This window comes from Emys orbicularis, chromosome 25 (assembly GCF_028017835.1).
Source record: "Emys orbicularis isolate rEmyOrb1 chromosome 25, rEmyOrb1.hap1, whole genome shotgun sequence".
NCBI lineage: Eukaryota > Metazoa > Chordata > Testudines > Emydidae > Emys > Emys orbicularis.
In genome coordinates, this window is record NC_088707.1 from 12,251,112 (window position 1) to 12,266,795 (window position 15,684).

Consider the following 15,684-nt stretch of genomic DNA (forward strand, 5'->3'; position numbering starts at 1 on the left):
ACAGGGTAAATAGGAAGCAAGAAAAATAAATCCATAGACCATTCAGACCCTCCCTGTCCATCGTAAAGAAGCAAGAACTCTTTGCAGGTCCCCTTTAAAAGCAGGAAGCTCATTTTCCCGTGTGCAGATGTTAAAGGCACCTGATGCAGTTTGTAGGTGCAGGGGCTTTCCCCAGGGCCAGAGTGTGAAAGATTCACCAAAGAGTCATGACCACAAGCTCAGTCTCAGTTGGAAAGGATGGCACAAATACGTCCCAGAGGGCTGCACGTGCCTGTCTAAGGGGGCAGGAGAACTGGACTTTAATATTTGCGGAATAGGAAGTGCTCCCATATTGAAAGATGGTATTGTCCTCTGTACAGCCAGGGGGCAGTCACAAAAAGGCATTTCTCCTTCTCTTTGCCTAGGCCTGGCTTCTGTAACGATAACGTCACACTAACAGAGCTTGTGGTATTTAATTCCTGTTCCCAGTGATGTTTATAGGGGGAGCTAATAGCAGCCCCTCTATTTAGGCTGCCTGACCCTTTCCATGATAAAATAGTCTTGCAGTCTTTTCTTTGAGATGCTCTCACCCCGCCATTGTTTGCGGTGGGTCTTTGATATTCAGCCCTCAGCCTGGAGAATTGGCTTTTCTTTGTTCCATCAGATTCCATTCAGATATTGCTTAGATAGGAACCCCGGGGTTTCTACCTTTTTTCATTTAGGGACCCCTAAAACATTTCAAATGGAGGTGCGGACCCCCTTGGAAATCTTAGGCCTGGTCCCCACTAAGCCCCCACTTCGGACTAAGGTACGCAAATTCAGCTACGTTAATAACGTAGCTGAATTCGAAGTACCTTCGTCCGAACTTACCGCGGGTCCAGGCGCGGCAGGCAGGCTCCCCCGTCGATGCCACGTACTCCTCCCGCCGAGCTGGAGTACCGGCGTCGACGGCGAGCACTTCCGGGATCGATTTATCGCGTCTAAACCAGACGCGATAAATCGATCCCAGAACATCGATTGCCTGCCGCCGGACCCTCCGGTAAGTGTAGACGTACCCTTGGACATAGTTTGTGGACTCCCAGGGGGCTGCAGACCACAGCTTGAAAACGACCGCCTTTCGCAAACTCCTTAGACATACTACACTGACTATGGTGAGAGACTGTGCCATACACTCTCAAAGAAACCGAGGAACCACCCGATCAGCATCCTGTACAGCAGACAGGAGAAGATCAAGAATGAGCTCTCAAAACTGGAGACTCTCATACAATAACAGAACACCTCTGGCCATCACATACAGCCCCCAGCTAAAACCTCTCCAGCGCATTATCCACGATCTACAACCTGTCCTGGAAAATGATCCCTCACTCTCACAGACCTTGGGAGGCAGGCCAGTCCTCGCTTACAGACAACCCCCCAACCTGAAGCAAATACTCACCAGCAGCTACACACCACACCACAGAAACACCAACCCAGGAACCAATCCCTGTAGCAAACCTCGTTGCCTACTCTGTCCCCATATCTACTCTGGCGACACCATCAGAGGACCCAACCACATCAGCCACACCATCAAGGGCTCATTCACCTGCACATCTACTAATGTTATATATGCCATCATGTGCCAGCAATGCCCCTCTGCCATGTACATTGGCCAAACCGGACAGTCCCTCCGCAAAAGAATAAATGGACACAAATCGGACATCAGGAATGGTAACATACAAAAGCCAGTGAGTGAACACTTCAATCTCCCTGGTCATTCTAGTACAGATTTAAAAGTCACTATCATTGAACAAAAAAACTTCAGAAACAGACTTCAAAGAGAAACAGCAGAACTAAAATTCATTTGCAAATTGAACACCATTAATCTGGGCTTGAATAGGGACTGGGAGTGGCTGGCTCATTACAGAAGCAGCTTTGCCTCTCCTGGAATTGACACCTCCTCATCTATTATTGGGAGTGGACTACATCCACCCTGATTGAATTGGCCCTGTCAACACTGGTTCTCCACTTGCGAAGTAACTCCCTGCTCTCCATGTGTCAGTATATGTAAGCGGGGGAATGGTCCCGCTATTGTGGGGAACTTTCCTGGCTTCTGCACTACCCCGGTGAAGTGGGCTAACGAAAGGATCCGAGTCCTCACTCCCACTTCCTTTACCCAGAGGCCTCCCTGCCCTTGAGGACTCCCCTTCCACTCTCCTGTCTGGCAGAGTCCTCGTAAACCCCGACAAGGCTGGGCCCAGGATTCCTGGAGGTCTCGACCCCCAACCCTGCTGTGGTCACCTAGGACAGGGGCTAGGGTGTCCCCACTCCGGGGTACTCTCTTTGCACTGGGCACCTCCCTGACCCACTGATCATTTTATACAATTTAAAGCAAATACAAGTTATTTAATTAACAATTACTTTTAAAAAAGAATAAGGAAAAATGGGAAAGGTTAAAGGAAACACATCACCCTGCTCTGAGGCAGGGAATATCACAAGCAGTGTCTCTGGAACGTCAGGGCAGTTCACAGTCTGTTCCTTGTAGGTCCCGGGCCTCCTTCTCAGGCCCTGGCTGTGCTGCAGGGACGCTGTGGGTTGGACACTTGCTCTGGCGGTGGCCACACGCTCTCAGGCTCTGGGTGGCAGGACCCTTCTTCCCAGCATCGCCCCCGCCCTGTCAGGGTTACGATCCCCCTCCAAGTCTGGCCTGCAAGGCCTCTTGGCTAAGGTATCTCCCTGTGCTGGGCCCACTGCCAGGGTCCCCCTCACTCTCCCCAGCTGCTCACCGCACCCAGCTCCGGACTGCTCCAGCCCCAGCTCCAGCTCCACTCTGCCTCAGCACGGCTGCTGCTGCTGCTCTGCCTCCAGCTCCCTGGGCTGCTTCTCTGGCCTCTCTGGCTCTGGTTGCTGCAGCTCTGCCCCCAGGGCAGGTCTGCTCTGCAGGCTGCTTCTGTAACTCTGCTTTGGGGCTGCAGCTCTGCTCCCAGCAACTTAGCTCAGGCCCCTGCTCTCTCCTGGCTGTGCTCTGGCTTTGGGGCTGCAGCTCTGCTCCCAGCAACTTAGCTCAGGCCCCTCTCTGTCCTGGCTGTGCTCTGGCTTTGGGGCTGCAGCTCTGCTCCCAGCTCAGGATCTGCTCTCCCTGGGCTTTGTCTCTGGCTCTGTGGCTGCGCCTCTGGCCCCTCTGGATCTGGCACGGTTCTGCTCTCCAGCTCAGCGTGGGCCCCTGCTTTCTCCTTAGCTCGGCCCCACTCAGTCTGACCCAGGCAATTCCAGCTCACACGGAGGACGGGACCTCCCTGGCCTCCTGACCCTCTGATTAGCCTGCCCGCCCTGTCAATCAGGCTGATCTGGAGCATTGGCCTCTCCCCATTGTTCCTGGGGACTGTCAGTCTCAGGCTCCTGATTTGCCATCGACCCTTCCCCTTTTAGTGCTGGGAGCAAGCCAATCAAAACACCCCCACTGAATGTTAGTAAGGGGGCAACAGTCCCCTTACATATAGAATGCCTGCATCTGTAACTTTCACTCTATGCATCTGAAGAAGTGAGGTTTTTACCCACGAAAGCTTATGCCCAAATAAATCTGTTAGACTTTAAGGTGCCACCAGACTCCATGTTGTTTTTGTAGATACAGACTAACACGACTACCCCCTGATACTAGACATAGTTTTCCAGCCCCCGTTTGTCCTTGGGCCACAGGTGGAGGGAGAACCACTGACATAAACTGTTCAGAACAATCCCCATTTCCCCTCCGGCACTTGTGTTCCTGCCTGAATATCACTGAGCTCGAACCTCCCACAGTGCCGCCTCCTGCTGCCACCCCCAAAGCAGCAGCTCCAGCTCCTGTCCTGGGAACAAGTGGGAGCGGCTCTAGCAAGAGGTGTGGGCTTCCCTCACTGGGCACAGAACATGGCTCCAGCGGCCCGTGGCACCTCTGGGCGATCACATGGAGCAGGACCTCCGTCCCACCCAGCCCACTGAGCCAAATAGCCCATCACCCACCCAGGACAACAACCTGCTCCTGCTGCCACTGAACATAATGCCGTGGCGCAAGGAGTAGCAGCCTGTGCTGAAGGTTCAAACACACAGAGGGACGTTGCACGCTCAGCACATACTGGACGCTGCGGTGTGAAGCCTGGAGACGGAATTCAGTTGTGAATGTGTCAGTCCCAGGGCTGGCTCAGCACGACCTGAGCCTTGGAGACGCAGCTGAAAACCGCAGAGCAGATCAAACGGAGACAGCGCAAGAGAGCAGTGGGTCCCTGCGCAGCCCCCGTGGGCTCGTGTCCCACCAGCTCTGTTTTCCCTTTATGGGGACCCTCTGCTTCGATTGTGGATCCCCCCAGGTTCCTGGAGTCTGTTCAGTCTGTGTGTGGAGGGGGAGGCACGTGGGGATGGAGCCGTGTTCTCTAGGCCCTGTGGGGTCCCTTGGTAGACAGGAGGCTCCCAGGGCCAGGGGGCGAGGTGGGAGAGGCCCACAGCAGATGTGGTGAAGCCTCAGATACAGCTAGGCACGTGGGGCCTGTGGCGAGAAAGCCCTGGCGGACGGGAGATGTCTTGGGAGGGGGCAGCGTTCAAACCTGGCTGGACCCGGCTGGGTCGGGTTCTCTTGGCCCTGGCGTATTAGCGTCAGTTTCTGAGCTGAATCGTGTTTCTCTCATTTCCTGCCCATCCCCGACTCGGGCCAGGTCCTGTCGGATAATTTCTTGTCCCCCCTGCTCTTTGCAGCTCCTCCTGAGCTGGCGTCATTGCTGTGTTTTGCTAACACGCCCTGAGGAGACTGGTCCATACGATGGGGCCCGACCCCGTCCCTGGGGTGCAGACGAGCCCCCTCCCACCGCCCTAACTAACAGCCACCCAGGGGTTCTGTGTCAGCTCCGTTAGCAGCCTCCTGCCCCACACTTCCACCTTGGGGATCTTCTCTCTCTTTGCTCTGGCCAGAAAGGCTGGAAGCGAACAGCCTCTGGGAGAGGGACCCCTACGAAGCAGGAAGGAGAAGGAGCTAAACCTGCCAACCCTCGGGGAGCAGCAGTGGGGCTGCTCTGGAGAGTCCATGGTGCTCTCTGTCTCTCAGGCCAGAGCTGTGTCTCTGTGACCCACACTCACCGAGTGCCGCACTCCCCCCTGCCACTCGCTTGGGCCCTCACCGGACATCATAGAGCGTGGCTCCCTGTCATCTACCCAGCAGTGATGGGCTCACGCTGGGCACCGCCAGGCGTCTCCTCATCCTGAGAGCCATTAGCCTGGTCAGCAGGGGGCGCTGCAGACCCATCCCCTGAGTCATTTCAATCCAGCCCTGGGAAAGCCCTGCACTGACCGGGAACAGGGCCGGGTCGGGAGGGGCAGGACGCGCTGTCCCCAGTCGCTCGGTCCCAGCTCTGATTTCCGGGGGGCGAATGCTGCTCTGGGAGACGCTCCCGCAGCTGTGCCCAGACCACAGTGGGGCTGTGAAGCCTGTTTGGGTCGTTGGCTGGGGCTGTCTCGGGATGCCCAGCTGTGACCGAGGGCAGAATTGGGCTCTGTGATGCCAGGACTGGCCGTGACAGAGACCTGAGCCCTTCCATGGACGCCGATCTAAGGGATATGGACCCCAGGCCTGATGCCTGACGCTCACCCCCTTCCAGAATCGCTCTCCCCTGGTCAGGGGCCTCCCACCCCACCCCCAGGTTCACCACCCCTAAAGGGCCCTGTTTGCCTGGTGGGACTGAAATTCCTGTTACCTTTGAAGCATCCTAAGGGACAGGTAAATATTTGAGGGTGTCACAGAGTCCCCGGGAGATGCTCTGCAACTGCTCCCCACAAAGCCAGTCAGGACTTTGGGGAGCCTCCTCTCCCTTGGAGCAGACTATCTTCAGGGCAAGAAGCTCACACGGCTTCACCTTCCTGGGTCTGACCTTTGAGCATTCAGCATATGCCCCTCTGTGCGCTTCCCACAGTGAGTCCGCCCAGATGGGGTCCTGGGGAAGCCAGAGGGTCCTGCATACACCCCCACTTCGCAGTCAGACGTGACTCTTAGCCAGCCAGTAAAGCAGAGGTTTATTTGATGATGGGAACACGGTCTAAAACAGAGCTTGTAGGTCCAGAGAACGGGACCCCTCAGCGTGGTCCATTCTGGGGCCCAGCGAGCCAGACAACCCCATCTGCCCTCACTTCCCATCCCCAGCCAGCTCCAAACTGGAAAACCCCCTCCAGCCCCTCCTTTCTGGCCTTTGTCTCTTTCCCAGGCCAGGAGGTCACCTGATCTCTTTGTTCACTTTTAGCTATTCCCTTGCAGGGGGGAAGGGCCCCAGCCATTTGTTGCCAGGATACAGAGTGTTGGCCATTTATGCACACTGGAGACTTAAGAAATGCATAGGGGAAACTGAGGCACCCACACAGTATTCAGAGGAAACATTAAGAACAGTCCAACTTCATCACAGAGGGTAAACCAGCAAGGGACAGTGACCTGGGGCCAGATCTCTGCATCCCTGGAGCTGACACCGAGCCAGGGCAAGCAGGCTGCAGCCTCACTGTGTAGGTGTCTGCAATGTCAGTGTGTGGGTGTGGGTGTGGGTGTGTGTGTGACAGACCAGCCCTCTCCCCTCCCCCTCTTCTCAAACCCAGAGCTCCCTTGTGCGTCTCCCTGCAGGACTCAGCCAGTCCCAATGATTCTATATTCAATGTGGATGGAAGAGACCAGGGCTGGAGCGTGCTCAGCGCAGATGCAATGTACAAAGACAAATATTCCTAGCTTGATAGATTCCAAGGCAAGAAGAGAACATTGTGATCATCTAGTCTGACCTTCTGTATAACCCAGGCCAGGGAATTTCCCAAATATAATTCCTAGAGCAGATCTTTTAGAAAAAAACATCTAATCTTGTTTTAAAAATTACCCTCACTGTTAAAAAAGTACACCATATTTCCAGTCTCGGTTTGTCTAGCTTCAACTTCCAGCCATTGGATTGTGTTAGACCTTCCTCTGCTAAATTAAATAGCCTGTCTGATATTTGTCCCCCATGTAGGTACGTATAGGCTGTAACCATATCACCCCTTAGCCATCTCTGTGGTAAGCTAATAAATTCAGCTCTTGAGGATATCACTATAACGCACGTTTCTAATCCTTCAGTCATTCTCGTGGCTCTTCTCTGAACCCTCTCCAATTTATCAAATCCTTCTTGAACGATGGACACCGGAACTGGACACAGGATTCCAGCAGTGGTCGCACCAGTGCCAAATACTGTACAGAGATAAAATCACCTCTCTGCTCCTACTGCAGATTCCCCTGTTTATGCATCCAAGGATCACATCAACCCTTTGGGCCACAGCATCACATTGGGAGGCCATGTTCAGCTGATCCACACACACCCCTGAAGTCATCGCTTCCCAGAATAGAGTCCCCCATCCTGTAAGTATGGCCTATGTGCTTTGTGTCTAGATGTGTACATCTACACTGAGCTACACTGAAACACATATTGTTTGCCTGTGCCCAGCTTACGAAGTGATCCATAGAACTCTGTATCAGTGACCGGTCATCTTCGTTATTTACCACTCCTCCAATGTTTGTGTTGTCTGCAGACTTTATCACTGATGATTTTAAGTTTTCTTCCAGGTCATTGATAACAATGTTAAATAGCACAGAACCAAGAACTGATCCCTATGCAATCCTCTCGATCAATGATGGCTCCCCATTTACAGTTACATTTTGAGACCTATCAGTTAGCCAGTTTTTAATCCATGTAATGTGTGCCGTGTTGTTTTATATTATTCTAGTTTTCTAATCAAAATGTCATGTGGTATCAAATCAAACACCTCACAGAAATCTCAGTAAATTACATTGACACTATTAACTTTATTGACTTTATCTACTAAATTTATAATCTCATCAAAAAAAGATATCAAATTAGTTTGACAGGATCTGATTTCCTTAAACCATTGCGAATTGGCATTAATCATGAGAGTCTCTTCTAATTCTTTATTAACCAAGTCCCGTATCAGCCACTCCATTATTGTGCCAGGGATCCATGTCAGACTGGCAGGCCTCTAATTACCCAGTTCATCCCATTTACCTTTTTAAAGTATTGGCACAACATTAGCTTTCTCCCAGTCTTCTGGAATTTCCCCAGTGTTCAAGACTTGCTGGGAATCAACATTAAAGGTCCAGCGAGCTCCTCAGCCAGCCCCTTTAAAACTCTTGGATATAAGTTATCTGGAGCTGCTGATTTTAAAATGTCTCACTTTGGTAGCTGCTGTTTAACATTCTCCCCAGATACTAGTGGAATGGAACGAGTGTTCTCCCCTTCATATGACATGACAACTTCAACTGGTTTTTCCCAAATGCAGAACACAAATATTTATTGAACCTTTCTGCCTTTTCAGCATTCAGGACTGACGGACGCTCCCTAAAATTGGGGGGCCCAACGGCACCGAACCATTGCCCCACACACACAGCACACCTTCTCCCTGAGGCTCTGCCCCCACACTGCCCTTCCCCCTGAGGTCCCACCCCACACTGCCCCATCTCCCCAAGCCCCCACCCTCACACCACCCATTCCATCCGAGGCACCACCCCCAAGGACCTGCCCCCAATGCCACCTCTTCCCCTTAGTCTTCTAAATGTAATGGAGCCATGGCCCCCTCCCCATCCCCCCCCCTCCCGTTCCGGCATCCCATCTGCGTTATTGTTGATAATTCTGCCATTTGATTTGATAATGGACCAGTACCATTGTTAGGATTCATTTTGTTCCTAATATACTTTAAAAGCTCCTTCTTATTGTCCTTAACTCAGCTGGCCATAGATTTCTTCATGTGTCATTTTGCTTCCCTTATCAAGTTTCTACAGTCCTGATTTATATTCATTTCTGTCAACTTCTCCTTTCTTCCCTTTGATATACATCATTTAAAAAAATATTTTATAGTTGCTTTCATTTGCCCTATGAGCCAGGTCAGTTTTTTTAACCAGTTTGAGTGATTGTGGCTTTTGGGACATCTAGTAAAGTGTTCTTAAATAATTCCCAATTTTCATTCACATTTTTCTGATTAAATGCCTCATAATTGTTTTCAGCTTTGTGAAACAGGCCCTTTCAAACCACCAAGTGGAAATATTACTGGTCTGCACTTTAATGTGTTGGCACATTGTAAATGTGATCGAGTCAAGATCACCTGTACCTAGGCTACCGTTCAAGTTTAGTTCTGTGATCAGCTCCTCTTTATCTCTTAAGGTGAGGGCTCATATAGAACACTCCCCTGGAAGATGGAACACTTTTTGAGTTAGGAAAATATATAAGAAATTCCAAAGACATTTTAGTACTGGCAGCACCTGACCGCCAGCATGTGTCACTCACATTGAAATCCCCCAGGAGCACACAGCTTCTTTTCCTACATTCTATAAATAGCTGCATAAGGAGCCACTCATCCTGTTCGTTAGTGTGATTTGGTGATCTGCCCCAGACACCAGCTAACCCCGCATCTTGTGCTGTATCGGTTAGGACAGGGATCCATAACCATTCAAGATAATTTTCTCCCAAGTTGTCAGAGACTCGGAAACAAGTCTGAGACACTCTATTGACCAGGTGCAAATGGCAATGTTCTGTACTTTATAACCTAGCCACATCGACGTGGATTTTCATGGCAACAGGAAAAACCCTTCTATTCCCCTAGCAGAATCCCCCTGCAAAAATTTCAATTCCAGGCTCTAAAGCATGGAGGTGCTAGAACTCCTCAACAAAATGCTCAGAAAAATGGATTGCCCTGGAAAACGCTACCTGTGTTAATGCTAACCGTGTTCTCAGAAATGCCTCAACTCGTTTTTGCTGAAAGTTACAAAAAAAATTCAACCCAAGGCAGAGCCTGAGCATGGAAAGTTCATCCCCGGCCGTCCCAGTGTGGGAACGTTAGAAGCGATCATGAATGGGGTTTTCATGAGACATGTTCAGCAACCCCAACGTTCTTCTCATTTGCATTGCAGTTGTGGGGTCGCTGCCAGAACCCACTTTAACAAACTCATTTCTCGGCAAGCTCCTCCCCCGTGCTCCTGCCAGGGCTTTCCCAGCATCCCGGCTACTGCACCACCACTGACCCCCAAAGGGGTCCCACCCCCTGCCGTGTAACCAATGCAAGGGGCCTTCTGGCCCACCTGAGCCTTTGCCAGGCAGCATCCTCTGACTCAAGCCGCAAGAACCTGTCAGAGCCTCGATTCCAGCAGCTGGGGGTGGAGGGTAAATATTGTCCTGGCTGCGTCTCCAGCCCCAGCCAGAGACCTGACACGTCCCTTGTTTACCCTGGATCAAAGCGAAGCTCCAGCTCCAGAGTCTGTATCAGGGCAGAGCAGGCTGGTCTCCAGCACAGAGTGTGGGGGAGAGGGAGGAAGAAGGACCCAGAGGGGGGTGACGTGTGTGTGTCCCCTTGTGCCTGCCCATCTGCCTGCACCCCAGGAATGGGGGCCCCAGTAACCCCGGCCTGCCTGCTGCTCCTCCTGCACCTCACAGCTGGGACGTCTGCAGAGCCGTAAGCCCTGTCCGTGTCTGTCTGTCTGTCCGCGTGGTGGGCGGTGCGCGGGGGTTGGAAGCAGCCAAGGGCACCGATGAGGGGGCTGCTCGATCCGAAACTGAGGGGACAGGGGACAGGTCCATTCTCCCCTGGGATCTCAGTCCCTGACGCTGGGTCCCTCCTGGGCCCCCCTGGTCCTGCCCCTCCCAGAGGGGAGGTTGGCTCTGGTTAAGGCAGCGGCTTGGGGTGTGGAGAGCTGGGTTCAGTGCCTGGCTCTGCTACAGACGCCCTGTGCGCCCCCGGCCAGACACCGACCCTCTGAGTCTCAGCTCCCCTCTGTACCATGGGGTGATGATCCTCTGCGGCCGCCTGCTCCCGTCGGCCTGTCACTTCCTCGGGCCGCGGCCTGTCTCTGCCTGCGGGTCTGTCCAGCCCCAGCACACGGGGGCCAGGCTGGGCTGGGCCTCTAGGCACCAGTGAAATAGAACAGTAATTACCAATGAACCCAGTGCGTTAAACGAACGTCTCAGCCAGAACAGGACAGTGCCCCGAAGGTGCAAACGCCGAAGGGTTCCTGCGAGAGCGGGCGGAGGCCCCGGGGTGCAGACTGGGGTGGGGGTGGGGCTGTATCTAAGCCAGTTACTGGCTGCAAAGGACTCAGGTGCTCAGTACAGCCCCAGACTGACCAGCCTCCCCCCCCCCCCCCGCCGTGCACAGGGGTCTCTGCTCACTCTCTGCGCAACTAGCTGCCCCCTTCTGGGCAGACCGAGCAGCCAAGAAGCCAGGAATGGAGAGGGACTCAGCCCCTCTCTGCAACCCTGGGGCCCCTCCAGCTCTGCGGGAGGCCAGGGCTGCCCAGAGGGTGGGCCAAGTGGGGCAATTTGCTCCAGGCCAAAGGCCCTGCAGGGGCCCCCATAAGAATATAGTATTCTATAGCATTGCAACTTTTTTTAATGGAAGGGGCCCCCGAAATTGCTTTGTCCCAGGCCCCCTGAATCCTCTGGGCGGCCCTGCGGGAGGCAGGCTGGAGTGGGGGATGTAGCGGGGGGGGCTTGCCCTGCCCCTGCCCTGTGGTTAGAGAAATTAATGAGCCTCCAGCGCCGTGGACCCAGCTCTGTCCCAGCAGGAGGGACACTCAGAAATCAGGAGTCACCCCCGGTCCTGGTGGAGGGTCTAGGTTGTCCCCTCCCCTCCCCCTCCCCCACTGCCCACAGTGCTTTCCCCTCCTCAGGCACTATGTGGTGGTGAGCCCAGCCGTGTTCTACCACCCGCACACGGGGACGGTGTCAGTTCATCTCAGCGACCTCAATGAGACCGTCCGGGTGAGCGTCCGGCTGGAGAGGGGGGATGGGCCCAGCGCTATCATCCTGCTGGAGAGAGAGGTCCAGGAGCCCCATCTGCACGAGAACGTGCGCTTCCAGGTGAGCCCCCGCCCGCAGCCATTGGCACAGCCCCAGGCACTGGCCATGGGCACGGAGCCCGTCAGCCCCGGGTCTGCAGCCCCAGCCCAGCCTCAGGCCCCGGGCACAGCAGGGCTCAGGGGACTGGCCATGGGCACGGAGCTGGTCACTCAATGGGCAGCTTTAGCCACAGAACTCGAGCCCATCCCTCAGCAGTGACAGGCAGGAGGGAGCGGGGATGGGGTGGGGGGCACAGAGAGCGCCCTGGCTTCCAACTCCATCGAACGCCCCAGGTTCATGCTCCCTCCCATTCAGGGCCCCCAGGCTGGGGAGGGGGGTTGTGACAAATTTTCGTTACCAATCTGCCTGGAGCGTCAGGTGATCAGGCTGACGCCGCAGGATCGTTTGGGGAGGAGATGACGTAACACACCAAGTGTTTAAATTTTAAAGCTTTATTAATAAAATACAGCAGAGAGTGCTGGGAACGCTCCCACGTCACTCGGGGGAAGAAAGAAAGCATTAGAGCCCCAAGCCCTAGCCCACTTTCATACTCACACACGCACGACCCAGACTGGCCAAGTCTGGGTGTAACGTCAGAAGAAGCGAGGGGGGAAGGTGGACGGGAGTGCTGTCCAGGGCCCAGGTCATCCAAGGATCTGCTGTGCTCTCCAAATTGCTCCAGCTCTCAGGAGGGTTTTAATTCCTGGCTTATCGGGGGGCAGGGGGGGAGTGCTCCGTTTGGGGACCTTTGCTCCTGGTGCCCTCTGTGCCAGTGCAAACCAACTTCCTGTGGTCTTGACTTTCTCCAAAACACACCAGTTAGACTCTGTTGTCCTCTTTGTTTTCCTCTGTGCTGGCCTTCACTTGCCTCGCTTGTTATGGGCTGGCTCTGCAGGTCTGTGTCTGTTCAATTAAATCTTTGTTTCTCATGGTTGGTCTGTGGATTCTGAGCCCCCCTCTTTCTTGGCTGGCAGCCGAGAGTCAGATGTGTGCTGTGGCCTTGAGCTGGCTGGAGTTAGCGTCTTATCTACAGACTGAGCTTGCTAGCTGAAGTGTTGAGTTAACCCGTTCTTTGCTTTCTTCTTTCTCTCCCCCCTCGGCCTCTCGTACCTGCAAAGGAAACTTCCACTCCCCACTCACACACCTTTGACCCTTCCCAAAATGCTTTGCGACACTAGCAGCAGCGTTAGCAATATACAATGCAGAACTGCCTTCCCAGGGGACTCCCTGAGGGAGGGGGCCATTGGGTTGTTACAGGGTTCCTCACAAACACCATTGCCCCCCCCCAACGCAATAGTGGGTCTGTGCCACGACTGGCCCATTACTGGCCGCTGTGGCCTTGCTGGGGTTTCCCGTGTGCAGGTTCCAGCCCCGTCCGGGGGGCAGCAGGAAGTGGCAGAGCTGCACGTCTCGATCCGGGGAGATGCCCTGCAGTTCTCTGAGCGGAAGGAAGTGCTGCTGCGGGTGCTGGAGCCTGGGACCTTTGTGCAGACGGACAAGGCCGTCTACAAGCCGGGACAGACAGGTGAGAGGGCAGGAGCTGCTGGAGGGAGTTTCCTGGGACCCCAGGCCCTTGGGACGCACTCCTGGGCTCTGGGGATGGGCTGGGAGCCTAGCAAGGGATTCAGGACTCTCACTTCTAGGCCCCTGTCTGCACCCAGCACCAAGAAGCACAAAGCCTGAGGCCTGTGTTGGGGGCCTGTATGGAACCAAGTGGGGGTCTCAGCCCGTCCTCGGTGATGGCACAGACACTGCAGGGAGCACCGATTGGCCTCCTCTGGCGGACTCAGGAGGGAGGCGGGGGGCTGTCTGGGCCCTGGAGGCTGAGCTCCATGGACAGCAGGTATCACAGGCTGGGGGACACTAACCTTCCCCAAACAGCCCTGCGTGGCCCCGCCCATGCTTCATCCCCAGGACCCCTCCTGCTTCCTGCCAGCGCTCTGCGGCTCTTCCCTCATGGCCGGGGTCCCAGACAGGGGCTGGGCTGGGGCTAGGGGGCCTGCGGTCAGGGACTCCAGGCGGCTGGAGCTGGTGCTCGGCCGCACGGTGCTCCAGGGATGGGGGCGCTGAAGGCTGCACTGCCCGACGAGCACTGGGGGACGGGTTGGCAGGCGTCTGGTTTTCGACCGGAACGCCCAGTGAAAAAGGGACCTGGTGCCTCCAGTGAGCTCTGTGACCAGGCCGTTTAAAGTTCAGGTGGTGGCACAGTAGGGCTAAGGCAGGCTCCCTGCTTGCCCCAGCTCCGCACAGCTCCCTGGAAGCAGTCAGCATGTCCGTCCCCTGGGCACAGGGGCGATCAGGGAAGCTCCACGTGCTCCCCCACCCTCAGCGCCGGCTCCGCAGCTCCCTTTGCATGGAAACTGCAACCAATGAGAGCTGTGGGGGCGGTGCCTTGGGGTGCGGGCATCGCACACTGCACAGAGCTGCCTGGCCGCCCCTCCATCTAGCCCAGGGGTGAGCAAACATTTTGGCCCGAGGGCCACAGCTGGGTGGGGATATTGTATGCAGAGCCATGAATGTAGGGCTGTGGCAGGGGTTTGGGGTGTGGGAGGGAGTGCAGGGTATGGGAGGGGGCTATGGGCAGGGGGTTGTGGTGCAGGAGGGGTGCGGGGTGCAGGAGGGGGCTCAGGAAAGGGGGTTGGGGTGAAGGAGGTGTTTGGCAAGGGTTTCAAGGCAGGAGGTTAGGGGGCTCAGGGCAGGGGGTTTGGGTGCGGGGTGCAGGAGGGATGCGGGCTACAGCCTGGCGCCACTTACCTCGAGCAACTCCGGGGTGGCAGTGGGGCTAAGGCAGGCTCCCTGCCTGCCCTGGCCCCGCGCCGCTCCCGGAAGTGGCCAGCATGTCTGGCAGTGGCTCCTGGGGGTTGCGTGGAGCAGGCAACTCTGCCGCGCGCTGTCCTCGCCTGTGGGTACCACCCCCAAATCTCCCATTGGCCACGGTTCCCCTTTCCCAGCCAATGGGAGGTCCGGGGATTGGGGCTCTGGGGGCTGCACCACCTGCATAGCGCTCTGGGCTGTGGGCTGCACCACCCACCCGTCCAGCGCTCCAGGGTGGAGGCTTTCAGGCGGCCTAGGGCTGGGGAGAGGGAGGGGGCATCTGCGGAGGGGTGGGAGGTAGGGCTCTAGCCTCTGACGGGGGCGACGGGGCGGGACTTCGGGCAGAAGGGGCGGGGCGGGGCTGGCTGGGAACAAGCCTCTCACGTGTCGCCCATGCTGAACTCCCCTCGAGCCGCCCAGGGCAGGGCCGCGGGGGGAAGCGTGGGGAAGCTGGCACTGCGCTGCCGGGCTGGGCCCATTCTGCAGGTTCACAGAGGCGTCAGTGCCCAGGGCGTCCGGCTGGCACCTTCCCCAGCTGGGAATTCACTCAGACAAACCAAGCCAGGGCTGATTCCCACCTCTGCCTCTGCTCCTTTCCAGTGAAGTTTCGAATTGTCAGTTTGGACAAAGACTTTGTTCCCAGTACCCGGAAGGTGAGAGCTGGGGGCGGGGGAGGGGGGTCAGGGTACCAGGGCCGCGGGGCACTGAACACGTTAGGTTTGTCTGCACCAGGCAGGCCATTCATCCGGTTTGAAATCGGACAGTCCTCTTCATGGGTGGTTTGCCCCCATCCAGTGCATGCTTGTGTCTGGTATTGGATGGGGGGCGCCATTTGGAAGAGCGCACTGCTCCGCCCCTGCTGGCGTGAACTCACACACACCGAGTGTGCGAGGTCACGCCAGCGGGGACAGGCCCACACCATTCCTGGAAGTACCGGGATCTCCGGTATTCTGGGAATGCCTCAGCCGCCACCCTGGTCTACACCAGCGTTTCTCAAATTGGGGTCCGTGGACCCCTGGGGGTCCCCGATTGAACTCCAGAGAATCCGCAGGCC

General features: G+C 55.7%; 1 protein-coding gene across 1 annotated transcript in view; it reads left to right on the forward strand.

Annotated features, from left to right (window-relative positions):
* The first annotated feature begins 10,363 nt into the window (after nt 1-10,363).
* The window catches only part of LOC135894652 (alpha-2-macroglobulin-like protein 1), a 77,246-nt gene continuing 71,925 nt past the window's right edge, over nt 10,364-15,684 (forward strand). The window contains exons 1-4 of the mRNA XM_065422790.1: nt 10,364-10,434; nt 11,648-11,837; nt 13,179-13,341; nt 15,231-15,283. Of these exons, the coding sequence (XP_065278862.1) occupies nt 10,364-10,434; nt 11,648-11,837; nt 13,179-13,341; nt 15,231-15,283 (477 nt within the window). The remainder of the gene's footprint in view (nt 10,435-11,647; nt 11,838-13,178; nt 13,342-15,230; nt 15,284-15,684) is intronic.